A 13,070-nucleotide genomic window follows, 5' to 3' on the forward strand; every position below is an offset into this window, starting at 1 on the left:
GTGCGTGAACTTCAATTATTTAAGAGCAGGTTGGACAAACATTGGTCCTTCTCTCATCTAATGTTACCCTGATTCCCAACAAACATGCACACCTCACAATAAATTATGTTCAATTTGTGTCAAGTCGTGGGACCTGTACAAACCCCATCGATGGAATGAATGGAAGTTTAAACAGGATTACCTTTATATTACTTCCGTAGAATAATGATGAATGATAACATAAAATAAGAACGAAGAAACATATCTTTCGGCAATTTCTGGTCTGTGTTATTTGGGCGGTGTATGATATACAGTGCCATGAATTTTGAATATATCTTGGCAATTTCCTGTCTGTAAACGAAACTTAGCCCGTCCCCACATTGTTGACCTTTTATTGTGACCATGTCTAAATTGAACATTTCATCGTGACGACTGTCATCAAATGGAAAAGTCCGCTGTGAATTTTTACTATATCTCGGCAATTTCGCCTCTGTTATTTGGGCGGTGTATGATATGCAGTGCTGATCTCGGCAATTTCCTGTCTGTGCGTTAACTTTCATCAAATTTTCTTTGTTTTTTTTTGCAACCGAGTCTAAAACCATGTTAGTGACTGTAAAAAATGAAATGAGATATCGAATTGGAGTCGAGATAACGCCGTGAGAGAGCAAGACACCGCGGCTCGAACAAAAGAGGCCTCAAAGCTATGTGAGGAAAGAAAATGGTGGTGATTTGTTTTTGAAGGCCCTTCCAGAATGGGTGGAGCTACTCCCTCAACGGAGGAGGCCACACCCATGGACAGACTCACAGAAAGAATCACCTACGGAGAATATTATATAGACTAGTGGGGTCACCCATGGGAATCCCACGGGTATGGACGTGTGTGACATTTGGACATCTTGATTTACATGCTGCACATTAAATTTTACAAAATGGTTAAAATGGTGTAATGAACACAATTTATTTATTTCACATAATATGTGACCCCTCACTCCTCTCCACCCTCACGCCTCTCCAATGCCACTCCTCCTCACACTCCTCTCCAATACCTCCTCACACTCCTCTCCAATACCTCCTCACACTCCTCTCCAATACCTCCTCACACTCCTCTCCAATACCTCCTCACACTCCTCTCCAATACCTCCTCACACTCCTCTCCAATACCTCCTCACACTCCTCTCCAATACCTCCTCACACTCCTCTCCAATACCTCCTCACACCCCTCTCCAATACCTCCTCACACTCCTCTCCAATACCTCCTCACACTCCTCTCCAATACCTCCTCACACTCCTCTCCAATACCTCCTCACACTCCTCTCCAATACCTCCTCACACTCCTCTCCAATACCTCCTCACACTCCTCTCCAGTACCTCCTCACACTCCTCTCCAGTACCTCCTCACACTCCTCTCCAATACCTCCTCACACTCCTCTCCAACCCCTCACACTCCTCTCCAACCCCTCACACTCCTCTCCAACCCCTCACACTCCTCTCCAACCCCTCACACTCCTCTCCAACCCCTCACACTCCTCTCCAACCCCTCACACTCCTCTCCAACCCCTCACACTCCTCTCCAACCCCTCACACTCCTCGCCAACTCCTCACACTCCTCGCCAACCCCTCACACTCCTCTCCAACCCCTCACACTCCTCGCCAACTCCTCACACTCCTCGCCAACCCCTCACACTCCTCTCCAACCCCTCACACTCCTCTCCAACCATTCACACTCCTCTCCAACCCCTCACACTCCTCGCCAACTCCTCACACTCCTCGCCAACCCCTCACACTCCTCTCCAACCCCTCACACTCCTCTCCAACCATTCACACTCCTCACCAACCCCTCACACTCCTCTCCAATCCCTCACACTCCTCTCCAATCCCTCACACTCCTCTCCAATCCCTCACACTCCTCTCCAATCCCTCACACTCCTCTCCAGTCCTTCACACTCCTCTCCAATCCCTCACACTCCTCTCAAATCCCTCTCACACCTCTTCAATTCCTCATACTCCCCTCCAATCGTGCCTCACTTGCCTCTCCAATCGCACCTCACACTCCTCTCCAACCCCTCACACTCCTCTCCAATACCTCCTCACACTCCTCTCCAATACCTCCTCACATTCCTCTCCAATACCTCCTCACATTCCTCTCCAATACCGCCTCACACTCCTCTCCAATCGGCCCTCACTCTCCGCTCCAACCGGTCCTCACTCTCCACTCCAATTGGCCCTTCCTCTCCAACTCCTTGCTCCTCACTCTCCAACCCCTATCACCTCGCTCTTCAACCCCTCGCTCCTCGCTCTCCAACCCCTCGCCTCTCACTCTCCAACCCCTCGCACCTCGCTCTCCAACCCCTCGCACCTCGCTCTCCAACCCCTCGCTCCTCTCCAACCCTCCTCATCGTTGTTGCAGCAGCATTCTGTGCGGTTCTCCCGTCTCGTGCGGTCTCTGTGCGGTTCTTGCTACATCCTGTTCAAATCTGCATTGACGTTCGTCGACGGGCTCGTTCGCCCGTCTCATTCGTTTTCTTGCTACATCCTGTTCAAGTCTGCGTTCTTCATCGACCGTCGCATTCAATTTGGAAATGGAAGTTTCCACGCAACGCATGTATTGTCACGATCCTCAAGAGGAAGTGTCTCGTAATCATCAAATGACAAATGGCAAGTAAATTACATTGTGAAAATTAAAGATTTCAAATAAACCTATTTAAAGTGTATGCGCACATAACTAATAAAAAAAAAACGAAGAAATATCTCTCGGTAATTTCCTGAAACATATTTTACTTCCGGATAATAATGTTGAATGAAATAAGAAAGAACGAAGATATATATGTCGTTTTTGTGCCGACTCATAAAAGGTAAAAGTAATATATCTTAACGGAAAAGAAAAAGCGAATTTTTAATATATGTCGACATTTTCCCCGAATGTTATTTTAGGTGCTGTATTTTCGTGTATCATTGTGGCGCGATTTTTAGCCGTGTCGCAGACGCTGCTCATAGAGTGCACGCTGCTGTTGTTGTTGTTACCACCTCTTCTTCTTCTTCTTCTTCTTCTTGTTCTTGCGGAGAAGACAAAACCTCAAAGCTCCACCCATTCTGGGAACCATAGCTCCACCCATTCTGGGAGAGCCTTCATATAAACAAATATCCACCATTTTATTAACTCGCATAGCTTTGAGGCCTGTTTTGTAGGCCCGTGGTGTCTTCCTCTCACACAGTTTTCTTTCAAATCAAATTCGATATATCATTTCATTTTTCACAGTCGCCAACATAGTTTTAGACTCGGTTGAAAAAAAACGGGAAGAAAATCCGATGAAAGTTGCCCTTTATAGAACGAAATGAATTCTCAAAGGCCTGTAACTTCAAGTCCATTGACATTTTTTTTTTTTAAATCGCGGCATGCTCAGTCATACACCGCCCGAAATAAGAGACGGGAAAATGCCGAGATATATATATTTTGTTTAAATCGCGGCATGCTCAGTCATACACCGCCCGAAATAACAGACGGGAAAATGCCGAGATATATTAAAAATTCGTCCATTTGATGACAATCGTCACGATGAAATATTTAATTTATACGTCGTCACAATAATGTGGAGAGAGAAGCATAGCTTCGTTCACGTGTCGCCACATACGGGAAATTGCCGAGATATATATTTTTTTACATCGCGGCATGGTCAGTCATACACCGCCTGAAATAACAGACGGGAAAATGCCGAGATATATTAAAAATTCGTCGCCACACACGGGAAATTGCCGAGATATATTTTCACTTTGCACAAAAATAACATCAAGTAATCGAAATCGAATCAATAGGAATGTCCTGTGCTTATAACATCGACGTTATCGGCACAGCTGCATCTAGGCATTGTGTAACATCGACGCGGCTTTTGTTTTAATTAAAACTTTTTGTACTTGTTATAAATATATCTCGGCAATTTCCCGTGTGTGCGTGAATGTTCTCAATTATTTCTGACACCGAGTCTAAAACCATCGCTAAAAATTAAATCAGATGGTGAATTCGAGATAAAATCGTGAGGGTGACTCTCAATGAATGGGCTTTATTTTACAGGCCTTTGAGAAATCATTTCGTTCTATAAACGGAAACTTTCTTGGGATTCTCTTCCCGTTTTTTTTCAACCGAGTCTAACACTATGTTAGCGACTGTTAAAAATAAAATGATATATCGAATTAGAATTGAAATAAACCTGTGTGAGAGAGAGAAAGACAGCATGGGCCTAACCAAACAGGCCTCAAAGCCATTCGAGGTAATAAAATGGTGGATATTTGTTTACATGAAGCCTCTCCAAGAATGGGTGGAGCTACTCTGCAAACAGACAAAGCCACACCCCCGGACAGACGGACAGAATCACCTTCGCCTATTATAATATAGATTGTCAATTGCAGTTTCTGGGCACATGCACATGTGGGAATCTTGTCTGGTGGCTTGATCTGCTGGGATTTGGACACATCCTTTTTTTTTTTTTCTTCTTTTTTTTTCTTGATTTTTATGCCTCCGCGACAGTCGCCTGAGGCATTATGTTTTCAGGTTGTCCGTACGTCCGTACGGGCTAAACCTCGTTTTTCTCAGCAACCATATGTCCAATTGAGATGAAACTTTCAGGGTAGGAGTGACACCCATGCAGAATGTTTTTATGACAATTGTGATGTCATGGGTCACGTGGTATGGCAGCCATATTAGATTAAAAGCAAATAATTAAAAATTTATTTCTCTGAAACCGCTGAATGGAAAAATTTGAAACTTGGCACATTGTCAAGTACTCCCAATGGGGAACAAAAGCATGATAATGATGACATAGGTGAAGTGGTATATCAGCCAAAAATGTTTTAATCGAATTCCTTATCCTAAAAATCTGAAATTGCATGCACATGATCTATGACCCATTTGTATTGAAATATTAAATTTATGACATCATAGGTCACATGGTTTGGCAGCCATATTGGATTGAAGGAAAATATTAAGTAATTATAGCTCTGAAACTGCTCACCCTACCAATGCAAAATTTTGCAAATATCTAACAGCACTGTTGCATATAGTTTGAAAATGATGTCGTCGGTCACGTGGTTTGGCAGCCATCTTGGATAGAAAAACGAACCTTATCCGATCAACACGAAACAGATCCTTATCCGATCAACACGAAACTTCACAAACCTGATCCCCTACCCATACATATGCAGAGTGATGGCATCTACCCGTTGTGAGACTATGCGGAGGCATATTGGCGACAGTCGCATTGTTCTAGTTTTTTTTTTGCATTACCAACTGACTGTTACTGACACATGTAGGGTGAGTAAATAGTTAAAAATCGATAAAACACGAGTATTTAAATTGGTGAGAGTTCACTGTGTTAGATATTTTTGCGCTGTGTTTCCAAGTTGCAGTTGTATGAAATGTGCCTGCTGGTCCCACCACCTTTTGTGTTACACATCCTCCACAAGCCTTAGATACTGTCATCTTGTGTTCAAAGTTTGTCTCCCCATTGTTTGCAACCCCATTTTTTTTTCTGCAATCAACATTTGGCTAAGATTGAGTCTTTGGAACTTTTAAACCTGACTGTAAATCACAATTGTCTTGGGAGGACATCTTCATCTTCATGCATTTTGTCATTGATATTGGAACATAAACTTTTTTTTTTTCAAGGATGACACCTTTTTGTATGTTTTTTTTTCTTATTGTGGGTGTGGGGAAGAGGGAGGCCTGTGGCACCGTGTTTGGAATGCGGGCAACAACAGTTAAAAGCAATGATGGTTTGCCCACCCCATGCATGTCTTTTTTGGCAGTGTTCGATATCCTCCTGACCTACCGCAGCACAGCGGATTGGCGATTAGCTTTGCAGTCTGGGGTCCCTCCCCGGAAGGGTTATGTGCTCCCGGACTCTCCTGGAACGAAACCACGCAATGATCCGGCGTGGGCTGGTGGTCGGGGGAAGGCAAGCATGGCATGCGTGATGGGCGAGACCGAGGGCAAGGGTATGGTCATGGTTAGGAGGAGGAGGAGGAGAAGTGATGGGCAGCTGCAAGAAGGGTGGGAAAGATTTGCAGGTAGTCATAGAGGGGTCAGGGATGAAGGGGATGGGGCATCAGACTAAAGGATTGACATGCAATTTGTTGGCTCAGGAGGAAGTGAAGGTGCTCAGGTGGAAGTGAAGAACCCAAATTTTGACTGGTCACAAGGGGGATGGGTGAATGAGGGAGTGGGAAATTGTGAATCGGATTGCTATTAACGGGTTGGAATGGGGGGGGGGGGGCAATTATGATATGATTGTGATTATAAAACTGCATGAGTCATGTTGGTGTGAAAACTAGTGCAATCTTGCCATTGTTTCCACTTTTGATTAGGTCCAGCAGGCCATTTGGTAATTTTGTGGACTGTTTTGCAGGTCTCATATTGGGTAAGTTGGGTTTTTATTTTTTGGCTGATAATGTTCTTGGGGGTTTTGTTTATATTGAGATTTTGGCTCCACCTTCACTTCTTTCGTGGTAACACTCAGATAATATCATCCCAGCAATAATGCTGCCCTATCGTGGACACTACATGGACAAGCTGCTGCAAACCTAGGCTACACTGCTTCATAATTCCACGATCGTTTTTCAAATGTTTCTGCGGAGCACCGCTTTACACGATTAGGCACAGAAGGTGCAGAAACGGGCATTTAACACTTACCTGAAATGGTGTCTTTATTTATCCCTCCCTTTTTTATTTTGTAATAAATTGTTTGAGCCATTCGAAGTGGTTATTTAGAAAATACTTCCATCGGTTATATTGGAAAAAACATTGTTGTCTTTCAACATAGAAGAATAAAAATCAAGAACATTGATTGGATGGAAGAAAAAAGAAAAAAAGAAAAAAAACCAGGATGGGAAGGTGTGTTGTAGTTTTTTTGCCAACATTTTAGTACTTGAGTGGAGAACGTGAGCCATGCAAAATGACAAGGTTCAAGTTATCTTCCCCCCCCCCCCCCCCCCCCCAATTAAAATTTGACAGTCTCGTTAAAATTGGAAAAGGTTAACAGGAGTGAAGATTACCGAATGATATGAGCAAACGTCCCCAGAGTTGCTCCAATGTAAACCTGCTGCTCAGCCACCTGTCAGCAGAGGGAGATGTATGTACAGGTGTGAGCTTGGAAGGCAACCGGAATGTTTGGGGCCGCAAGACATTCCCTGCCATTAAAAGCATTATTTATTTTAAAAAACGAACAATAAATATTTTCAATTGTTTTGAAAACCCCAACGCAGGGAACCTGTTGAAAGGAAAACCATAAATATTGAGAACAGTCATGTTGTAAACACTATAATTTTTAAGCTAATGAGATGAATAAAGTGTGGGTATAATAATATTTTGCCAAAAGAAATGAAGCAGGTGGGTCCCGTCACGGCAGGTAAACAAAGAATTTTGTTTTGGGCCTTCCACATTATCCAATGTGTGCGTTTTCATCGTTTCAAACAGTTGTGCCGCACGCAGTGTTTACTCTTATTTAACGAGATACTTTCGTCGTATGAATCGCGTGTCTTGAGGACTGTTTGACTCCTTCGATTGAAATGTATGGGAAACATTGTATTCAACTCTTAAAAATGACTAGTTTTGCTTAAAGTCTTTATTTTTAAACAATTGAGCTTCTGAAGCCCGAGCAAAATACATTGTTCGTTGCGAGACCACAATTGTGATTACCTGATTGTAAAGACTAGTGGGGTCACCCTTGGGAATCCCACGGGCATGGAGGTGTTTCGTTGCGATCGGTGCAGCCTTTTTTGCGGTACCCGGGACAATAACGTTAGGCGGGAGTCCAAACCTGAAATTGGAAAAACAATATAGCCTATTTTACTCCAGGAGGTCCTGGGATTACCCACCCAAAATTTCATTGTGATCGGTTCAGCTGTTTTTTGCGGAACCTGGGGACGGACGGACGGATGGACGGACAGACAGACAGACGGACGGACATTTGGTGAATTGTAGTAAGATGATGCTTTGCAAACGAGTACGAAACAAGATCCCAATTTGCTTCGTGAACGAGTATCGATCTGAAATTGTGGTGTTTGCTTCGTGTTGTGGAAATTACCGCTGGTAGGAGTGCAGACGCTGCAATCATTCGTAAACTCAAGTGGGGATGAATTTTATCACGGCACAATTAAATGTCATTCCCGCGAATGAATGGATTTTTGCGTTCGCTTCCTTCTAACATTATAGCAAAGTGTTCTTATTTCTATTTTGTACAACACGTGATGCTGATTGGTTCAAAAATTGCTGAAACAGCATACTTTTTGAAAGTTACCTCGCTTCTTTTGATTTTGATTCCTTTCTTACCCATCGCTAGATTGGCGAAGAGGGCTGTGAAATCTCAATCCAATTTTTTTTTTTTTTTTTAAATAAAGAAAATATTTTTCTGATAAGTAACTATCTTTTCATCACCATTTCCGCCAAAAAATGTTACCTTGTGAAAACGTCGATCCAACGTACAATTATTTTTCCGTGCTTATGTGATAAAGCTGCGGTTGTGGTTTGTTTGTTTCCATGATGAAAATTAAAGCTCATGACGATGGTGCTGCCACTTGCTGATGTCATTAATGTTTCTTTCATTTATTTATTTATTTTTAAATCGGTGTGCTATGTTGCTTAAATAGCTTCATTGGTATAAAACCACCGTTTAGAGGCCATTTTTCCCCGCAAAGCGGGGCTTCATTGGTATGCTTCATTGGTATGGTGGAATATAATATGAGTTCCATTGCAAGAAACTTCAATGCAGTAGGTCATTCGGCCCATCAATCCTGCACATTGGTTGCCAACCGTTTCTGTGCTCAATTTTTGTGTCAGGCAAGGAAGCAGCATGTGCTATTTTTAGTGTTTGGTGTGACTTAACTGGGTTTGGGTTCGAACCATGAACATTCGAGGCTCAGAGTAGACGCTCAAACCATTACGCCACTGAGGGGCGATTCAAAATGAAACCACAAACACATTTAGACAAAACAAATCATGTTTAAAGCACAATTATCAGACATTCAAAGGTGAAAATCTGCCCTCAAAAAAGCTCCAAGGTCCATCAATAGGAAAAAAATGAGTGGTCTTAACACCTGAAAATTACATTTTTGAATGAAAATGTCTCTTCTTCATTTGGACTTGGAGGTAATGCTGTCGACATTTCTACTCACATGAGGTATGCATGCACTCAGGAACTCCTCACACCTGCAAGGCCATCTCCTACCTTTTTTTTTAAATCTAAGAGAACAAGGTAAATTGCACTTTTCGGTAAACCATGTTGCGAGCAAATTGCTGACAATCACAGGGCAAATGGCGTTTATAATAGCACACCCAACAGCATAACATCTAATTTAAAAACGCAATTTGAAGAAAGTTTGAGTAGAAAAATACCTCAAATTTTCCCTGAAATTTTGCTTTCAATATCACAAGAAGTATCCACTTCCCACAGGAGTGACCAAAGGGAAGTGGGGAGGGGGGAGGCATGTAATTACTATTATTATTATTATTATTATTTTTTTTGTATACTGAATCGAGGCTCATGAAAATATTTTGTTCATATTATTATGTTGTAATAATGATAATATTGTTACGGACGCGACTAGGATGTTGTTTGCCGAGCGGATGGCCGCCGATGCCACCGATCCTGTCGTGTGCACGGGGTAACGGGTCGGAGCTGCTTGGTGGAGCCAACGCTGCTGGTGGGGGGTCTGGCGTGACAGGTTCTCTCTCCCTCTCTCACAAACTCCCAGGACTCTCTTTAGGCTTGTCTGTGATCTGATCCCCTCCCTCCTCGACTCTTCTGGGGACGTCTTCCTCGGGTTATATAAGCCCCACCCTTGACCCTTTTGCGAACTTCCCCCAAACGTTCTCTCTCCGCCCTCTAAAGCCAACCCCTCGTTCTGGGTTGGTCGGCAAGGGCGGGTTCACTCCTCCCCTCTATGACGAGGTGGAGACACGCCCTTCTTCCCCGACCTTACCTCGTGGCCAATGGTGGTTTTGGGGCGATTCGAGCTAGCCCCAGCCAAAGGGCAGCAATGGCGAATGAAGAAAACCGCCCAAATGCAGTTGGCAATTGCAGCAAACCTGGCAAACCTGGCACTTTGAAGATGCCATGTCGGAGGGATCTACTTTATTTAATGCAGTGCAATGGAGTGTCAAATTAATGGAAGACAAATCCTTAGCCTAATACACAGAATAAGGAAATAACTGTCAACAAGGGGGAAATCTATGATTGGCTAACGTGAGTGCTTATGAACTAATTACGGTACGACCTTTGACCTTTATACACAGACTGGAGGCAGGAGGGTCCAGAATAAAGCAATAATAAAAAAAAACACAATAAAAAAACACAATCCTCATATCCACAACACTGCACCCTCCTCCTCTTAGGCATGTCCCGGGCCTCTTACCTTAACTTTTAGTGTGGCACGTAGGTGTAGTTCCCTCTACATTTAACCTGACCCTGAGTGTGACAGTTTTAAAACATAAATAAATATGTCCCGCTGCTCCATTGCACCCTACCTAACAGACTCACGCCCACAGCTAACCGAATTGCGGAATAGTCTTCAAACTAAAACACTTACGGTGAGGCGCATTATTTACAATGACTACTTTATTTACAAAACGCAACCCAGGACCTGTGATCGTTCTTTTGGGGGGGGGGGGGGGGGGGGAGACAGTCTGCCCTGCATCGATGCACCATGAAAGCACCCACAATGCACCAATACACCCTCAAGCACCAATCGGTGCACAGTCACCACAGTTCAATAAAAAATAAAACCAACAAACCCTGCTGGTGGTCTCTTGCTCTTCGGCTCCCTCTGCTGGCTATTGCTATTTTCCTGTGGTTGTCATCTTCTTTGCTGGCGGCCTATTTGCAATAATAAAATGCACGCAACGTGTCCATTTTTATTTATTTATGGCCCACAGGGCCGACTAGTGTGGTTCACCTGTGGGGCATCGGTGCCCTGTGATCAAGGTCCGCCAGCAAGATTTCGGGCCTTCATGGCCGGTTCCAGCAGAGGGGCCATGCCCCAACCCATGGGGTCCATACGTGGTGCTCAGCCACAGATATGTGGTCCATAAGGTGGTGCATTGATGCAGACAGCTGTGGTTGCGAGAGGTTCGGGCGCCCAATGGCGGACTCTCGCACGCTCCCCTCAGCGCCCAGTGGTGCACGGTCCTCATGTGGGAGACAAGGGGGGAAAAGACAGATGAGCGAGGGGTAAGGTCTCAAGGGTACACATCAATACAGGCAATGCAAGGCGAGGTGCGTATGGAGACGGAGCGGAGAAAAGCTCGTCCCTACCGTACGTCACCCCCCCTGTCACCTACACTACCCTTGCCCTTACCCCATATGTACAAAATCTACACATTTACAAATTCGTCACTACTGTCACGTCTTCCCCATTTTTCTGCTATCCCAAATTCGTCACCACAATCCCTCTAACCAAAATTTGCCATCACCCAATTCATCATCAATCCTCATAAGGAGGAAGAGATGGAACATCAACACAATGTCACACCCACGTCATGATGCATCTCACATTCCAAACATTTGCATCAATAAAAATAATAAAAACAACCTGGCATGGTGTGGAGTACCATCGTTACCTCAGGTGAGTGGATGTAGATGGTGCAAGGAGATTTTCATCCTAACTACTTTCTAAATGACATTAACACACTTTACACTACCCGGGGTCTTTCCCTGCCAATCCATTGGCCAACTTACACTATGGGTTCTAAAAAACAATTCCCATTGACCAAACTGTGGTGCTTCTCAATTTGGGGTCTCACTCCCCCGATTCATCTCCCGGTGCCCTTGCACAATTTCCGGGCTGAGTCGTGCAGCTCTCCCAGCAGGTCTACCCACCTGCACACCTCCACCACTGTAGTTGCCACCCGAGCTTACCTAGCTCCTCACCCTAACCTATCTAACTGGGGAAGGCCCCTCCTGGCTCTGTCACCCCTCGGTGCCCTCTGGCACTGGGCTGCCCGGGTCCGTCCTCCGGATCCTCGGGCCCCATCCACAACAACTCTACCGGCTCCTAGAGCCCACCTGCGGCCTCACCTGGCCGACATCCTCACAGTGGTGGAGTGCCCACCAACTACACACACTAACAGGCTACACGCCCAGCCATTTCCACGTCGCTAATGCACCCATCCATTACACTCCTGTGCAACTACCCGCACCACAGATGCCAATATCCAACCACAATTTACCTGTACCCTCTACTTAACACTTACACTACCCTCCCCGGGTATTCGTGATGGGGTCCATCCTCCTTTCCCCCATCCACACCTTCGCACCATCCACTCCACTCCACAGTTTCCACCATACTCACTCCACGACCATCCATTCCAATACTCAATATACTCCAGACCATTTATTCCATACACCTGTTCTCCATTCACCTGTTGTTGCACACCTGTGCAATCACACCTGGTGCCACCTGCACCCTCCTTCCTCCCTGGACCATTTGGTCAGCACAATACACATCACCATCACTCACTCATACACTGCTCCATACACCTGTCCAGTTGCACACCTGTGCAATCTCACCTTTTAACCACACACACGGCATCATCTAATCTACCTGTTGCCCTGCTAACTTAGTGCTCCCCGTCTTCCCTTTAAACTAAGCACATACCACGTCATTATCATCCAAACTAATCTACCTGCATCCCCACTACCGGTATCATTGTCACTACCTAATCTTAACGTTACCTAAGGTCATCTTCTCTAGATCCCTATCATTATCCTAACCCTCCCGGGCTAGTTTTCACTGCCAACCCCATAAGTCTATTGCTCCTTTGCCCCCGCTGTGAGAGATGGCGGAGTTGCCATCCCATCACATCGAGTATCTCTCACTATAAATTTTGCTCGTCCAAATTCAACAAATCAAAAATTTGCCAATCACTCTACCATTACCAATCATCACTCTGCCAATCCTTTGCCAATCATCAAATTTTGTTTTTCTAATTTCGGGGCCAAAACACTATCCTCATCACAGTCTACTCACTAGTGCCTCTCGGTGCGCCAATTCATCTCTAAAGCTCGGCTTCGTAAAGCCGAGCAATGAATGCGGGTGGTTCGTTGCCA

At 44.7% G+C, this 13,070-nt stretch overlaps 1 protein-coding gene across 4 annotated transcripts in view; it reads left to right on the forward strand.

Moving 5' to 3' along the window:
• The window catches only part of TRMT10B (tRNA methyltransferase 10B), a 49,844-nt gene extending 43,032 nt beyond the window's left edge, over nucleotides 1-6,812 (forward strand). For 2 of the 4 annotated variants that reach the window (XM_068134163.2, XM_068134162.2), the window contains exon 10: nucleotides 5,776-6,812. In XM_068134163.2, coding sequence (XP_067990264.2) covers nucleotides 5,776-6,083 — 308 coding nt within the window. In that variant the 3' untranslated portion in view covers nucleotides 6,084-6,812. The remainder of the gene's footprint in view (nucleotides 1-5,775) is intronic. The other 2 variants (XM_068134165.2, XM_068134164.2) reach the window with 2 other exon arrangements.
• The last annotated feature ends 6,258 nt before the right edge of the window (nucleotides 6,813-13,070 follow it).

The sequence above is a fragment of the Myxine glutinosa genome, chromosome 13, assembly GCF_964187855.1.
Source record: "Myxine glutinosa chromosome 13, kmMyxGlut1.1, whole genome shotgun sequence".
In the NCBI taxonomy this organism is placed as follows: domain Eukaryota; kingdom Metazoa; phylum Chordata; class Myxini; order Myxiniformes; family Myxinidae; genus Myxine; species Myxine glutinosa.